Here is a 15,886-nt window from a genome sequence, read left to right on the forward strand (position 1 = left end):
GGAGATATTTTAGTTAGAAGCTTAAACCAAAGCAAACCGATCGAGGAAAAGGAGGCCACTGTGACAAAAAGAGTCGCACACCTGTCTTGATAAGCAAAACATATGGAAATACCTTCAAGAATATAAAATAATAATATTCGATACAGTTTATATCTAGGCTGTTTTGTAGCTACATACAGGCCTAACTTTTACCAATGAGAAAATACCAGCGTTAGAGAGTCACACTACGTATATTTATTCTGTCAATGACTAATATCAACAGAAGCTGTTTTACATATAGCTGGCGTGGTGTGTATCCCGACTATCCGTCTGTGTGTTAGTCTCAAGTGAGGACCGTTGTCAGATCTACCAAGGGACCATATATCCACATCGATATGACAGAGGCACAAAACCAAAAATGTGAATGTAGCATAGGCTAGTCACCAACTCAACCAAATAATCTTCCTACTAAACATATTTTACCTGGAAAGCATACGAAGAAAAGCAAAGAAGAACAGAAGACAAGCGCAATTCGAAGAAAACTGCAAATAAAAACCAAGACGACAGCGGATCATGTTTGTTCCCTTGCCGGTGCCGTTCGTCTTTCAGAGAACTGCTTCCGACTTCAGCGCCTGGCGTCTCAAGTCCCCGCTGGCTCTACGCTCCAGCTCCAGCTCCGGTAAGACCTTTGCTTATCCCGCTATAGCTGTTTCATTGGCCATGCTCCTCGACATTTCACATGCATGAAAAAAAACTGAACCAGATTCAGGAAATACCTGTCCACTGCACTAGCAAGTCCTTAGACCACCTATTGAATAATCAAAAAGGATGAGCACATTTAGCTTGAATTGTTTATTCTCTCCGAGTCGAATTCCTCCCCCCCCCCCCCCCCCCACCCAAAATACATTAGAATGTTTGTATAAAAATCCAAAGTGCAAAAAAACATCTTATCCCAAAAATGTTGTCAAGAAAATGTGTTTCAATATTTACATCCTTTAAACAGTTCCTTATGTTCGGTATCCCATGCTGTTCCAATACCCTTTTCTCTCCTCACTTCCACCCCATCTGCCTCCTCTTCTCCGCTCCGTCTGCCTCTGTCTATGCACCCGTCTCTCCCGCTTTCGTCTCATGAACGGTTAAGGGAATATTCATGTTAATTTATCGATCTGGCGGAGATCGATCCCAGGGCCGCGAAAAAAAGAGGGACAGAGGGTGAGAAACCTTGCGACCAAGGCTGGGAGTGGAAAACATTGAACGAATTACATGCCATTCTACTTTAATTCTCAAATTCTCAGTCAAAGTGTTGATGCGTAAAGTTGATAGTCCTAGTCATTTTGCGTTATCAATTAATACAATTATTGCTGACTGGTTTGTTGTTGCAACAACCTGTGGAGTAAAATAACTATCTTGTCTTGGAACATCTTTGTCACTTTTGGTGGTGGTGGATTCTATCTAACGACGAGAGCAAGGGAAGGGGGGCGGGAAGGTAATGCTGTCCCCGTCTCCATCCAAGTGGAAATTTCAAATGACAGATGGGTCCGATTATATGCACCTCTCCGGGCTGTGATGATCATGCAGGGTATCTCCTTAACTACATGTCACCAGGAGAAAAACGGTTGACATTTTTAATGAGTGCTGGTGGTGGTAACCAGGAGGATGGCTTGACAGGGCACATATGTCCATTGCTTTTGCTGTGACAGAGAGGGGTGGGAAGAGGGGACAACCATTATAGGTCATTAAATAAAAGGAAGAGGTATAGGTTGAGTGAATAATAATGAACACATTTTGGAAGATGTTTGAAATAGGATAAAACAAATAATAACATTAGTGATGTAGTTGAGGGTAAACTAAACTCAGTTTGCACCCTTTTATTTTGTGAATAGGGGTTATCCACTGATAATGCTAGATAATAATTGTATTTGCTTATGGGTTTACCCACATATTTACCCCTAATGTTCAAGGTTGACCAAGCTACATCCCTGTGTAACATATAAGGTAGCTTATTCCAGTATAGAGGTGAGTGTAGCCTATAAAGTGAACATACTCCCATATGCATACTTGAATAGAAGGGTATAAGTCAATACTAATTTAAAACATGAGGGCTAGAAAAGTGAATATACCCCCTCATTTTCTTCTATCTTCAATCATTCCTCCAAGTCCCATGAGGAAATGGGTAAAAACACAAGACATAGATGGTCGGTCAGCTAGTAAAGAGCATCTTACATAGAAGCCTCTCTCTCTCTCTCTCTCTCTCTCTCTCTCTCTCTCTCTCTCTCTCTCTCTCTCTCTCTCTCTCTCTCTCTCTCTCTCTCTCTCTCTCTCTCTCTCTCTTTCTGTCTTTCCTGTGTACCCTATCGGCCAGGTGGGTTTTCAATTGGATTTGCCTGGTGTATTGGTCTGGCCCATAAGCCAGTTTGGCTAAGTCTGTTACCCACACATCCCCTTCTGATCTGAGGTACAGATGATGGAGAGAGAGGGGGCTGCTGGGGGTTCAATCCAGCATGTTTAGGGAGAGAGAGAGAGAGAGAGAGAGAGAGAGAGAGAGAGGCTAAAGTGGGGCTGTTAAGGAGTGAAAGAACCGGGGAAGGAGGGAGAGAGAGAGAGGTACAAACAGCATTCGTTAGCAAAGATGGGCTATTGGGCTACCAAGTGGCTCTAAGCTAAGAGCTTATGGGTTAGGTTGACCGTGGCTTTGAATACTGTATATGTGGCAAACCCACTAACCCCATAAAAAGGTTTTTCCAGCCACCATTTTGACGTCAGTTTGTATAATTATCGTGGTGTTTTTGTCTGGATGTGCATGTCCAGTCAGCAAACACAGCATTAGGCAAAATTAGATTGGCTCAAGGGTTCAGATTTGGTTTGAAATGCATTTGGAATTGGTTTCAGTGTCAGTTTCCAAGTTTAGAAGAAGCTGAAGTATAGTATTAGAGGTATATCTGTAGTATTAATAGTAGATGGAAGTAATAACTTAGTAATACCATATTAGTATGAAAAAATGTATGCACTCACTAACTGTAAGTCGCGCTGGATAAGAGCGTCTGCTAAATGACTAAAATGTAAAATGTAAATATTAATAGTAATAACATGTTATTATATCCATAGAAAGATGAGGGAAATGTTACTGAAGTCCCATTGAAATGAATGATTTCGGCAGAAATAAGTCAGCAAAACGTCTTTTTTCTCAGGTACTTGAGTGTATTGGGACCTACCATTACCCCGTTAGTGCCTTAGACTTTGACGTTGGTCGCAGCCAGAACAAAGAAAAAATAAATGCTGTTTTATTTGGCTTTAAAAGATCCAGAGCCATCAAATTCAGAGTGAGACTGTCTGTCTGGTGAGAAACTGTGAATGCTTGTAGCTGTGGTGATACTTGCGGTCATGTTATCGAGTATACTGCATGTTTTGACTATCCAGGTAAAACTTGAGTTTTTAATTAATCAGATTCAGATTCATCATTGTATTTTAACACAACCAAAGGTTGGTATTTACTTTCTTTACAGCATGGTAAGATAACTCGAATATAGTGCTCAACAATGACATACTAGACAGAAATCAATGGACTACCCACTGGGCACAGTCGTCAATTCAACGTCTATTCCACGTTGGTTCAATGTAATTTCATCTAAATGACGTGGAAACAACTTTGATTCAACCAGTGTGTGCACAGTGGGTTGAGTTTATTTGGAGAGTTCACAGTTGCAGAGATATAGTATCTAACAGGCAATTTTCTGGTCCAGCTTCCCAACCACTACACCACCACACACTGTTGCCTCCATGCTGCTATATAACTGCCTCCAGCCCACACCGCAACTCCTCACCTCTCTCTGCCCAGGAGGAGGCTGTGTACCTGGGCTTGGCGAGGGGAGAGAGGGGGGTGGATGGGTGAAGGCTTGGAGGCCTGCATTAATTGGCTAGTATTTGTGTGTGTGTGATAGCTCGGGTCTGCGAGAGAGGGCGGACAGGTTGTGTACTCGATAATTGCATATTAAGGTCAATTATAAAGCTGTCTATGTGTTTTATCTGAACCAGTATGAATTCATAGGTACATATTGTGCGAGTGGTTTTAACCTTGTTCTGATATTGATCAGACTTCATTGACTACTCTCTGCCTGTGTATGTGCAGTGTGTATGTAGTGTGTGTGTGTATGTGTGTGTGTGTGTGTGTGTATAGATCGGATTTAAGCGGAACTTCAGCGAGTCCCAGTGCTAACGTGATTGCGAATGACAATATGTCCACCTGGGTTTGTTAGGGACATAATGGGGAATCAATAAACACAACAGAGATGTCAATACAACATGCTTTATTGCATTAAGCCACCTCTCCCATCCCTGCCCCTAACACCGACCCACTCTATCTGTCTCTATCTGCCTCTCTCTCTGCCTCTCTCTTAAACACACACACTTGCACACACACTCTTCTTTTTTTGGTCTGACGATAATGAACTCACTGCAGACCACTGATGTAGCCTAGCTGTAGAGATGAGACATATAAATGGACTTCTAGATCAGTGTTTCCACCTTGAGTACCACCAACAGTACACAGTTTCGTTGTAGCCCTTGACAAACACACCTCATTCAACTCATTGAGGGCTTGATGATTAGTTGACAAGCTGAATCAGGTGTGCTTCTCCAGGGTTACAGTAAAAATGTGTACTGTTGGGGATACTCGAGGACCAGGGTTGGGAAACACTGCTCCAGATATAACTTAATATGGAGGGCAGATTTTGGCTCGGCCTCACTGCCCGCCTGCTCCCTAGCTTGGCTCATACTTCCCATGTTACCATGGATACATTCATAGGCCATTAGACACATATAGTAATAAAAGGTAAACTCTCTTCTCTCTCTCCCTCCTCCACTCAGCTTACCTTTGGAACCTTGATGGTCACAAAGACCATTAGGAGCCAAATTGGCCTTATTCAGGACACAATGCTATATTTGACTAGCCTGGGTGAATTTGTGTATTGGTGTGTGCATGTCCTTGTACATCTTTGTGTGTGTCGCTGTGTATCTCTGTGCAAGTGTCTTTGTACATATTTGTGTGTTTGTGTGTTTGTTTGTGTGTGGAATCTTTGAGAGCATGTGAGTGCCAGTGTCCATCGCACATATCCAAAGGATGACCAAGCACAGCAGGCCCTCCTTCTCCAATGCACAAACCTCTCAGTGCTCAATGGTCAGTGTCTGCACGCCCGTGGAATGGAACTCATTCTCAACCCCTAATCGAATGCACTTGGTCATGGGCCCCTTTTCTCAAACAAACAAATAGCGTACAAGCTTCTCATACTATATTCCCCTCTCACTCCCACAATACATTGCCTTGGCCCTGCAATAGCACTGGAGATGAATAGCCTAGCGAGCTAGCCCCGCCGACTACGCCATAGTGAAAAACCTACAGGCTTTTCTGCTGATTAGCTGCTGATCTGGGGTCAGGGTTAGCCACCTCTTAATTAAGCAGAATAATTAGATTTCACACTGTACAACAACATAACAGGGAATGAGGGGCGGTGCTTTGGCCCTTTGTGACACGCGCCAGGCTGTTATCCCCTCTTGTGTGCTTCTCAATGAGGCCTGGAATGAAAAGAAGGAAAAGCGCCCTGGAGGAAAAAAGGGCCCGCTCTTTTGATTTCAGAGGGCTTATCATAACGAGGAAGAATGTGGGAATTTTTTCTATGTTAGTAAGCAAGTAGCACCGGGGCTAAAGCACCTTGCTGATGAATTCAACTTTAGTTAGGGTGAGGTTTAAAGGAAAGAGAAAGACGCACGGTGTGTGTGTGTGTGGGTGTGTGTAATGTAATCCCACTCCCCTGCACACATAGAGACATGTTGGCAACAACAAGCCATATAGTTGGATTGAATAGACCCCAGAAACGTGTCCTTTCTGTGGCCATTTCACATGTTTGTGTGTGCCTTGGCGGGTAGAATGTTGCGGCGGTTGATACATTTAGGTAATAAAGGGGACTTGGTCCTGTTTGATTGAATTCCGCCCCCCTCTCCCATTCCCCTCCACTGGTGTAGGCTAGGGCCGTTTTGGGAGAGATTTAGGCCCCCCAATTTAATTTAGCGGATGGGAGTTATGATAATGAATGGATGGAAGGGAGGGGGGGTGGAGGGATGGATGGAGGGGGAGAAGGAGGGAGGGGAGGGTTCCCTTATTTACCTCAGGGACACTCTGTCCTTCCTCCCTCCTGCCTCCCTCCTTCCTCCCTCCTTCCTCCCTCCTGCCTTTGCGAGTGCAAGGGGTGACTGCCAGGGGTATGAGTGAAAAATGTAATATCATGCACCCACAAATGTATGCGTGCAGCAGACAGAAGTAACGTGACAACAATGGAGCGGAGGATCGGGGTCCGGCTTTTAATAAATCTGAGTGGTCGGGCGCTTCAATCTCTTCTGCTGTGGGCTTTCAAAACCTCCCCCCACCCAACCCCACCCCCTCCCATTCTCAAACACATATGCACTTTAGACACACACCACGCTCACACGTTTACACTCACACATGCAGTATGTATGTATGTACATACACAGGGATTGCTTAACATTTGGTTGGACCATAGTACCCGGAGGCTATAGACAAGAGTACAGACACACAGATGCTACAGATACACCAAACCCATGGTAGTGTATGAATAATCAGATTCCAGTACACATCTCCATGGACCATTGAGGAGTTTTAACGCCTACTGAGTGTGCTCACAATAGACACACATTAAAAGGGTAGCCTCCCTTTAACACAGACACACATTAAAAGGGTAGCCTCCCTTTAACACAGACACACATTAAAAGGGTAGCCTCCCTTTAACACAGACACACATTAAAAGGGTAGCCTCCCTTTAACACAGACACACATTAAAAGGGTAGTCTCCCTTTAACACAGACACACATTAAAAGGGTAGCCTCCCTTTAACACAGACACACATTAAAAGGGTAGCCTCCCTTTAACACAGACACACATTAAAAGGGTAGTCTCCCTTTAACACAGACACACATTTGCCTATCAGAAGGAAAAAGTCATTTTTTCTTTTCCATGCCTTATTACCGTCCTCCTCTTCTCTTTTTCATCCTCTCGTTTTGCTCCAGAAGAGGAGTGCTCCGTCCTGAAATGAAATGAATCTGTTGTACACTCCCTCCTCCTCTCTCCCCCCACCCCCAGCTCAAAGTCATTCTCTCTTTACACTATGGGGAGGGTTGAAGTCGTCACTTTAACCCCTCCATATTGGATATGAATCTTTTAGCCAGCCTCACTTTCGCAGGAACACTCCGAGAGCCCTAATCCACACACACGCTTACACTTGCATGTTCACACACACACGCACACACTCACGCACACACGCAGTTGACAAACCATCCTCTGGCGCTTTCTCCAGGGGCTTCAATCAAACACATGATTATGAATCTGTGTGCCTCACCAATGCAGCAGCAACGCTTCTTAAAGGCTACATCTTTTTGAAGACCCCTAGTGTGAAAATAGGGATTTAGAGGCCATTTTCTCCCTTTTTTACTTTAGCATATTGTTGTAGCCTATTTGGGCTGTGGCCTTGGTCGAAGCTACCCCTTATTAGGAGGAGTGCATAGAATGACGAGGAGCCTGTATTACATAAAGAAGAGGGAGAGAGCTACTTCTCCCTTCTCCCTAATTGCACCCCTCAGGGATTTGGGAGTGCAAGCCTGCACACATAGTGCAGAAGTAGGACAGGTAAAGCTGAAAACCCCCATCCTCCCCCACCACTCCTCCACCGTATGAATATGGTAAATCTCCCGTCCGCTTGGTGGCATAATTCTCTATAGAAAATGGGTCCTAGTATATCAGTATTCCTCAGGGGGATTTCTTAAGTAGATTCTGGTATTTCGGCTCTCCCTTCTCCTTTTTCCAGGGGCTTTTAAAAGGCTAGCTAGCTGCCCCCCAATCCAGCTATCACGGTGTTGCACACAGAACAGAACTGCTGTTGTAGGCCCAATGTTCACTCACTACCCCTATGGCTATCTTCTTCAGTCCATGCATGGCTTTTTGCAGTCGTCGTTCCCCCTCCCTATGCCTCTGTGTAGCTAGCTAGCTATAGCAAGGTACATCTAGCCGCTGCCCTAAGGCAGTAAATGATCTGTGATGAACCATGTGCAGTTGTGTAGTGCCGAGGTTTTACAACTCATCCTTGAAAAGGCCAAAGACCATGGTCAGGCACTGATGATTTTAAAGAGATCATTTGCATTCTTAACATTTCCACTGGAATTATATTTGAATTATTGACCACTCACTCTTTACATTTTATCGATGGGTGAATCTGTGATAGAATAAACGGGTCTATTTGAAAATGTCTCAATATAATGTATAATGAGTATTACGAATTCATATTTGATGGTGCCAAACATGCTAAATAATGAATGGAGAAATCAAGTGTGTTGTCCATGTAGATGTCCCCTAAGTATGCTTCAATCCCCATTTCGCCATGTTAGATATGCACAAATATAAGTATTTGAATTTAGCTATGCTAAAATATTAATGCTAATATCCTCAGATGTTATGTGCCTAATTCCCGTGAGCTGAGGCGTGAGTATGCGTTTAGAGGAAATGGGTTAAGTGTGCGTTTACCAGCCCCCCTCTTGGAGCACAGTCCGTGGCCCTAACCCCTCTGCTCTCTTTTGTCTCACCGTGAGGGGTGCAGGGGGGTCCGGGGGGCTGACCTCTGACCTTTTCCCCTCCTCACTGCCCTCCCTCTGTTGTCCCTCCTTCTGCTAATTCATATGCAGCCGTCCCATCAACCTCCTTCTATTCTTCTCTTTCCTCTGTCCACGCCTGGCCTATCTGTTGTGTCACGTCTCAAGTTCAAGGCCTGGAGCTCCGCAGTAGCTGGGCTATACTGGCCATGACATTGAGTGAATTAGCTGGCTACTCTTTACATTAAAGACACTGATGAAGATATTTAGACATTGGGGTTAGAAGTGATCTTTGTGTAAAGGGGGCTTGAAATTAAGAAATTATATTCAATTTTTGTTATGGACTAAAAGTTCAGTATAAATGGAATAGATGTTTAAAATTATTTTTGAACAGATGGAAAATGAACAGATGTTCATTTTCCATCAAAAAAACTATTTTGTTTTGTGATACAATTCTCCGTCAGATGGTTAGTTTGGTATTTTCTTTATTAGATTTGCTAATGTTTTACATACAAGCTTTCTGGTCCCGTGTGGCTCAGTTGGTAGAGCATGGTGCTTGCAATGCCAAGGTTGTGGGTTCGATTCCCACAGGGGACCGATATGAAAAACAAAAGTATGAAAATGAATGCTCTCAATACTGTAAGTCGCTCTGGATAAGAGTGTCAGCTAAATGACAAAAATGTAAACTCAAGTGCACATGCACACACTCCATTGCCAATCCTAGTACTTCTATGAAAGGTGATTTTCATTGACATTGAACATAACATGAGGCCCAAACATTAAACCACTCTGTGAAAATGCCTCTGTTGTTGACCAACACAGGAAGAAAAAGCCAAATGAATGATAATGGCCATTGGGTAGAAGCTTCACACTGTGTATAACTGCATTCTTTGTGTAAATTGCGTCCGCTCAACTCCCAATGCATCGTGGGAAGCAATTTGTGGCCCCTCCGAGTGTCAGCAAATGACTGTGTTCATGGTATTCCTGGTCATAATGTAGTGCCGAGTGGCATTTTCCTTTAAAAACAGCATAATTGAATGATTATTAAGGTGACCTTCAGGTTGTGCTCCTGCTGTATGACTGTAGTCGGTCCGTGGTTCAAGAGCTTCCAGTCGTGGTGGAAGTGCCTCCCGAGTGGCGCAGTGGTCTACGGCACTGCATCGCAGTGCTAGCTGTGCCACTAGAGATCCTGGTTCGAATCCAGGCTCTGTCGTAGCCGGCCACGACTGGGAGACCCATGGGGCGGCGCACAATTGGCCCAGCGTCGTCCAGGGGAGGGGAGGGAATGGCCGGCAGGGATGTAGCAGCTCAGTTCATAGAGCATGGTATTTGCAACGCCAGGGTTGTGGGTTTGTTTCCCACGGGGGGCCAGTATGAAAAAATAAAATAAATAATGTATGCACTCACTAACTGTAAGTTGCTCTGGATAAGAGCGTCTGCTAAATGACTAAAATGTAAAAATGTAAGTGTCACACCGCATCCTACAAAGCCTGGTGGCTTTAATGTCTCGGGCCTGGTGGCCTTAATGTCTCAGGCCAACAATACGACTGTGTTTTTTCCTCATTTTTTTAATGCTTCGTTGTGAATTATTGAAAGGGGGTGATAGAGTACGGTAGAGAAAGAAGACGTAAGCGGGGTTCAAACCCCCGCCGCTGGGGTGCATAGATAGTCCATGGTCGGCACCACTAATACTAGACCAGCCCCCGGCACTATATGACTGTATTTTAAATGGAAAGACTTGGCTCCCTCTGATCACATAGGAGAACATGAACCATTTTGTGATACTCTTTAAGTAACCTGTTACATCTTTTTATGTCGTGGTTCGGTCACATAACCATGGCCTTGGTCACCGATATTGCCCACCATCTTCTTTCTCTTCCATGTTGCCTTTCAAAGAGAGTCTGTAGAGTGGAGAGTAGGATGAACTTGTGACCTATGACTGATAGAAGAAGAGTTGAAGAAAAGGGAATTATATGCATAGGAATTGTTGATGAACTGTGAACGGTCAAATAAAAGGCAGCAAGACTCGCAGCCGTATAGAAATGACCCATCTCATTGGGGAGCAGAATTGTTCATATATTCCATATATTTGCATATACAGTATATACATATTATGACTTGCAGATGTGAGGGGTATATATCTGTCCACTCAGGGTGCTGAAATGACTAGAAAGACAGGGTGATGAAATGACTAGAGAGACAGGGTGCTGAAATGACTAGAGAGAGGGTGCTGAAATGACTAGAGAGACAGGGAGCTGAAATGACTGGAGAGGCAGGGTGCTGAAATGACTAGAGAGAGGGTGCTGAAATGACTAGAGAGGCAGGGTGCTGAAATGACTAGAGAGGCAGGGTGCTGAAATGACTAGAGAGACAGGGTGCTGAAATGACTAGAGAGGCAGGGTGCTGAAATGACTAGAGAGGCAGGGTGCTGAAATGACTAGAGAGACAGGGTGCTGAAATGACTAGAGAGACAGGGTGCTGAAATGACTAGAGAAGCAGGGTGCTGAAATGACTAGAGAGACAGGGTGCTGAAATGACTAGAGAGACAGGGGGCTGAAATGACTAGAGACAGGGGGCTGAAATGGATAGAGAGACAGGGGGCTGAAATGGATAGAGAGACAGGGGGCTAAAATGACTGTAATAGAACTAGGTAGCTTTCACTAAGACTAATGATGTGCAGTTTTCCCTCACACTTCCATCTTATCACTATATATTTATTGAATATGGTGAATTATGTTTTTCACATGCATGTACATAATTATTAGCATACATTTTCTCTAGATAAATTGTAAATTAGTTTTAATTGATATACCGTAAGTTAACAAATGATTGGGCAAATAATTGTTGTGGCAATAAATGTGGAAGAAGGGAGTAATACATGAACAAGCTATTATAGGGTCTGAATACTTATGTAAATAAGGTATTTCTGTTGTTTATTTTTAATACATTTGCAAACATTTCTAACAACCTGTTTTCACTTTGTCATTATGGGGTGTGTAGATTGATGAGGGGAAAAAAGTATTTAATACATTTTAGAATAAGGCTGTAACGTAACAAAATGTGGAAAAAGTCTGAATACTCTCCGAATGCACTGTACAAGCTGTTGTATGATCTGTTTATATTTGGATCCACCACCTCGCACCTTACAAGAAAACATTACTCATTTACTAATGAACCCAATAATATTGACGACCCCCCCCCCCCCCCCAACACTCCTCTCCTTTCTCCTTCCCCCAGGAAAGAATGAGAGAAAGAGAAGTGAGAGATAGAGGGATGGGTCGGATGAGGGGGGACAGACAGAAGGCATTAAAATTCATGGCCTTTTTTATTTTCTGTGCTGAAAATCAATACTGTCTACTATGGATGAGGTGAACAGTGGACAACAGTGGTTGTGGGCCAGGGAGGGAGGGAGAGAGGGGTGGAGGAGAGGAGAGGGGGGGGGGGGGGGAGTCGTCAATATTACCAGTGACACAGCCACTGCAGGCCAAGGTAAAAAATATGGCTGGACAATGGTGGGGGAGGGGAACCAAGGGTTCATTAAGTCTGACCAACAGTGTTGGATGCACAACAGGCCCTATTGTCTGAGCATCAGGACACACACACACCAAACAGCACCTACACACACACCGGAAAAAATCCAGCCACTCTCCAACCCTGACAGATGAGCATATAGGATTATACGTGTGCATACATATACATGCAAGTCAGGCATGCTTTGAAACAACGTTCCCTGCTATACTGTAGGGGTGGTAGTGGTGCGCTCTAGGGAAGGTCTCTGCTGCACATATACTGTATATAGGATGAGGACTGGTGGTTACTATGGGGATAGGTGTGAGCTAGGGCCGGTGGTTTTAAGGCATAAACCGTCATAAATAATGGAGGGAGCCAATCCACATTGAAATGCAAAGGGTGCACCTCTGGCATGTTGGGTAATATTGGCTTTTTGAAAATGTATTTTTCATAAGAATCATCTCTGCACACGTGTGTTTTCCCATTTACGTACGTTTGCATTTTAATTGGGTGCCAAAGCAATATCAAAGTGACAACTAGTAACTGGAACGTCTTATGCGTAATATTTTCAAAATGTTATTGATTTTGCTGCAGTTAGAACATTTATGCAAACTCTGAGCTGGAAAATAAATTGTAATATCTTTATGTAATTATATTGAATCTCACAGCACTCTATCTCCTTATGCCAATAAATAAAAAATAAAAATAAAAGTTTTTTTTATGTCTTTCTTTTTTGCTTTAAGGATTAACTTACAGTAACATTATTTATACATTTTGATAAATATTGATCATTATTAATATATTTTTGCCCATATGGTGGTGTGTTCTGGGTCGGGCTCATATATAGCCTCTCTCTCTTCATACTCAGGTGTGTCCCCAGGAGAAACATGCCAATGTCAGCTGAAGAAATGAGCTGGATATTCAGTCAGAATATGGATGAGCCAGCTAACTCAATATGACTGTGTGGTGTGTGAGAGAGAATTGGAATGTGTAGACTTTTTGAACATCATAGTATAGGAATATTTGAGTGAAGGTTGGACATATATGAATTTTTAGGGCGCTTGGGAGTTGGAGTGAGTGAAATTTCATATAGTATGTATGCGGTGTCAATGCATGTGTGCCTGCATGCTTGCATGTGGTGCATAACTGTGTGTGCACTATATTGGGAGGACAGTATCCACAGCTAGATAATGTCAATAACATTGGCTACTTCTTTATGTACCAGAGTATCGTCCACTTAGCTCCCTGAGAATGCATAGTGCACAGAATCAGAGTCTCAGACTCAGTCTGCATATTGAATCAGCCAATAAGTAGGCATCCAGTCTACGCAGGTGCAGGATGCATGTCGGTGAATGGGAGGAACCTTTTGAAGTGGAAATGTGTCTGGTTGGCAGCGGGCCAGGGCATCAATAAAGCCAACTGGAGTTCGAGAGCCAGTGAGAGCCATTTAAGGTCCATTTCTCTCAGGTGTTACAGCAATCCCCTGGACCCCGTCGTGACACACCGCCCAATTAGAACCATGGAGGTGGTATAGTACAGCCTGCATTAACACTATACTGCAGGGGATGGTGCTGTGTTTGTGTGTGTGTGTGTGTGTGTGTGTGTGTGTGTGTGTGTGTGTGTGTGTGTGTGTGTGTGTGTGTGTGTGTGTGTGTGTGTGTGTGTGTGTGTGTGTGTGTGTGTGTGTGTGTGTGTGTGGATGTGTTTAACTACACTTGTGGGGACCAGATGCTATTTCTAGGGGGTTTAGGGTTAAGGTTAGAATTAGTGTATGGGTTAGAATTAGGTTTAGGGTTAGGGTTAGGAGCTAGGGTTAGGTTTAGGGTTAGGGTTAAGGTTAGGTTTTCAGGTTAAAGTTAGGGTTAGGGTTAAGGTTACGGTTAGGGTTAGGGTTAGGGTTAGGGTTAGGGTTAGGTTTAGGGTTAGGGGTTAGGGGTTAGGGACAATAGGATTTTGAATAAGACTGAATTGTGTGTCCCCACAAGGTTAGTTGTACAAGACTGTGTGTGTGTGTGTGTGCAAGTAATGAATTACATAGATAGAAGTGTCTCATTATGCGAAATAACATATAGTAGTTATTGTGAGTGTTAACATATAGTTTATGGGTACACACAAGCACATCACACACCCCATACACTCATGAGGTTTCTACGTCTTCTAGTTTCATCCTCGATAACACCCCCAAAAGCCCCCCACCCTCTCTCACATACACACACACTCACAACTTGCTCTTAGGCACGTCTGTTTCCTTAGCGACCATTTCCAAGGTGCCCATTCCCCAGGGCCAGGGGAGGGGACTTGTGATGTCAGGCATGCATAGCGATACACCTGTAGTCCCTCCCTACCCATATCCCTCCGCTTCGGTGCTTAGCCTCCTTTCCCACTTACAGTAGTCCATCTCATAACCACGTAAGTTACTATAACCATAGAACATAAACTCAGCTCAAAGGAACTATTTTCTGAGTGCGAAATATTTTTGTTTAAGTGTGCAGAGGATTAATTTCGGTCACATACTCCGTTATCAATGTGTTTATTCACATTTATTTTATTATGATAGTGTAGACATGTTTTTTTACCATTTGGTTCATTTCTAGGGTCCTCAGTAGGCATTGACTGCATACTGTTAAGAAGATCCCACTTCTGAGCAGACGGGACACCATTATGTTAGCTTCATCTTTACTAAGATAAAACCGGATATGTTGTCAGAGCATTATGGGTACTGTAGTACATCATGCTACATGCGTAACTACCCATGTCCTAAGGGGTCAGCTTGACCCCTCACCCTGGGCCGTTGCCATGTTCTTTTTCTCTCATTACCCAAAAAAAGACCTTAATGTGATAAGTTCACTGCTCTCTGATTCGCTGTGTTGGGATGGGTCTTGTAGTCTGAGATATTTAGCATCAACAGTGGTGGAGTCGAGGAGTGGAAATAGTTCAACATTCTCCATGTTGGATCAGTTTTATAAACTCTGACACTGTTTCACCCAGGCCCTCCCCTCTTTCGCTCCCATTTAAACTTTTTCTCCCTCTGCCGCCACAACTGTTGAGCCTCAATCTTTTTTCAAACTTTCAACCTCCCGTTTACAACTCCCCTCCCCTGCCCTCCCTCTCTCTCTCTCTCTCTCTCTCTCTCTATTGATCTAGTCATAGTTTTCCGTCTTCACTGTGCTGGCTGGCTGGCTTTAATCAATACAGATAATTGTCTGCTTTCTCCCGATGCCAAACAGTCTGTGTTTTTTCTCAATGAATCCAGGTCTTTCCCCTCCGAACCCCTCCGCACCCCTCCCCTCGCCCGGGAATCCCTCCATTAATGACAGGAGATAACCTGCTTTCCTTACCGATTTTCTCCCCCTCCCTCCTCCCCCTGCTCCCTCGTTCATCGATCGGCGTGAGATATCGCCCCTCGTGCCTCTTCTACGAATGTAAACACGACGAACACGTGGCATTTGTGAGTACAAACATACACTTGGATACACACACACACTCCATATTAGGTAGGCCCAGGCTCCATCATGCCTCACTCTGCACGTACAGTATACGCCCCATCAAGCCTAGAACATGTTAATAGCCTACGTGGCTGCTTAGGCAGTTAAGTGACTTTAGTAAGTGTCAATGGACTCTTCTGTGATTAGCATGTGTTTTGAGACTTCTGTAGGACTTGACTCAACATTCTGCACTTCAACTTTCGCCTGTCAGTCACACACGTAATCACTGAAAGAGTTGTAGTTTTATTCAACAGTTTTTACCTTGA

General features: G+C 43.9%; 1 protein-coding gene across 1 annotated transcript in view; it reads left to right on the plus strand.

Annotated features, from left to right (window-relative positions):
* Positions 1-552: 552 nt before the first annotated feature.
* Positions 553-15,886, plus strand: part of LOC311117046 (POU domain, class 2, transcription factor 2-like) — a gene marked incomplete at its 5' end in the record, with an annotated part of 43,699 nt that continues 28,365 nt past the window's right edge. Inside the window, one exon of the mRNA XM_084157477.1 lies at positions 553-658. Coding sequence (XP_084013603.1) covers positions 553-658 — 106 coding nt within the window. The remainder of the gene's footprint in view (positions 659-15,886) is intronic.

Source organism: Coregonus lavaretus, assembly GCF_964263955.1.
Source record: "Coregonus lavaretus genome assembly, chromosome: 3".
NCBI lineage: Eukaryota > Metazoa > Chordata > Actinopteri > Salmoniformes > Salmonidae > Coregonus > Coregonus lavaretus.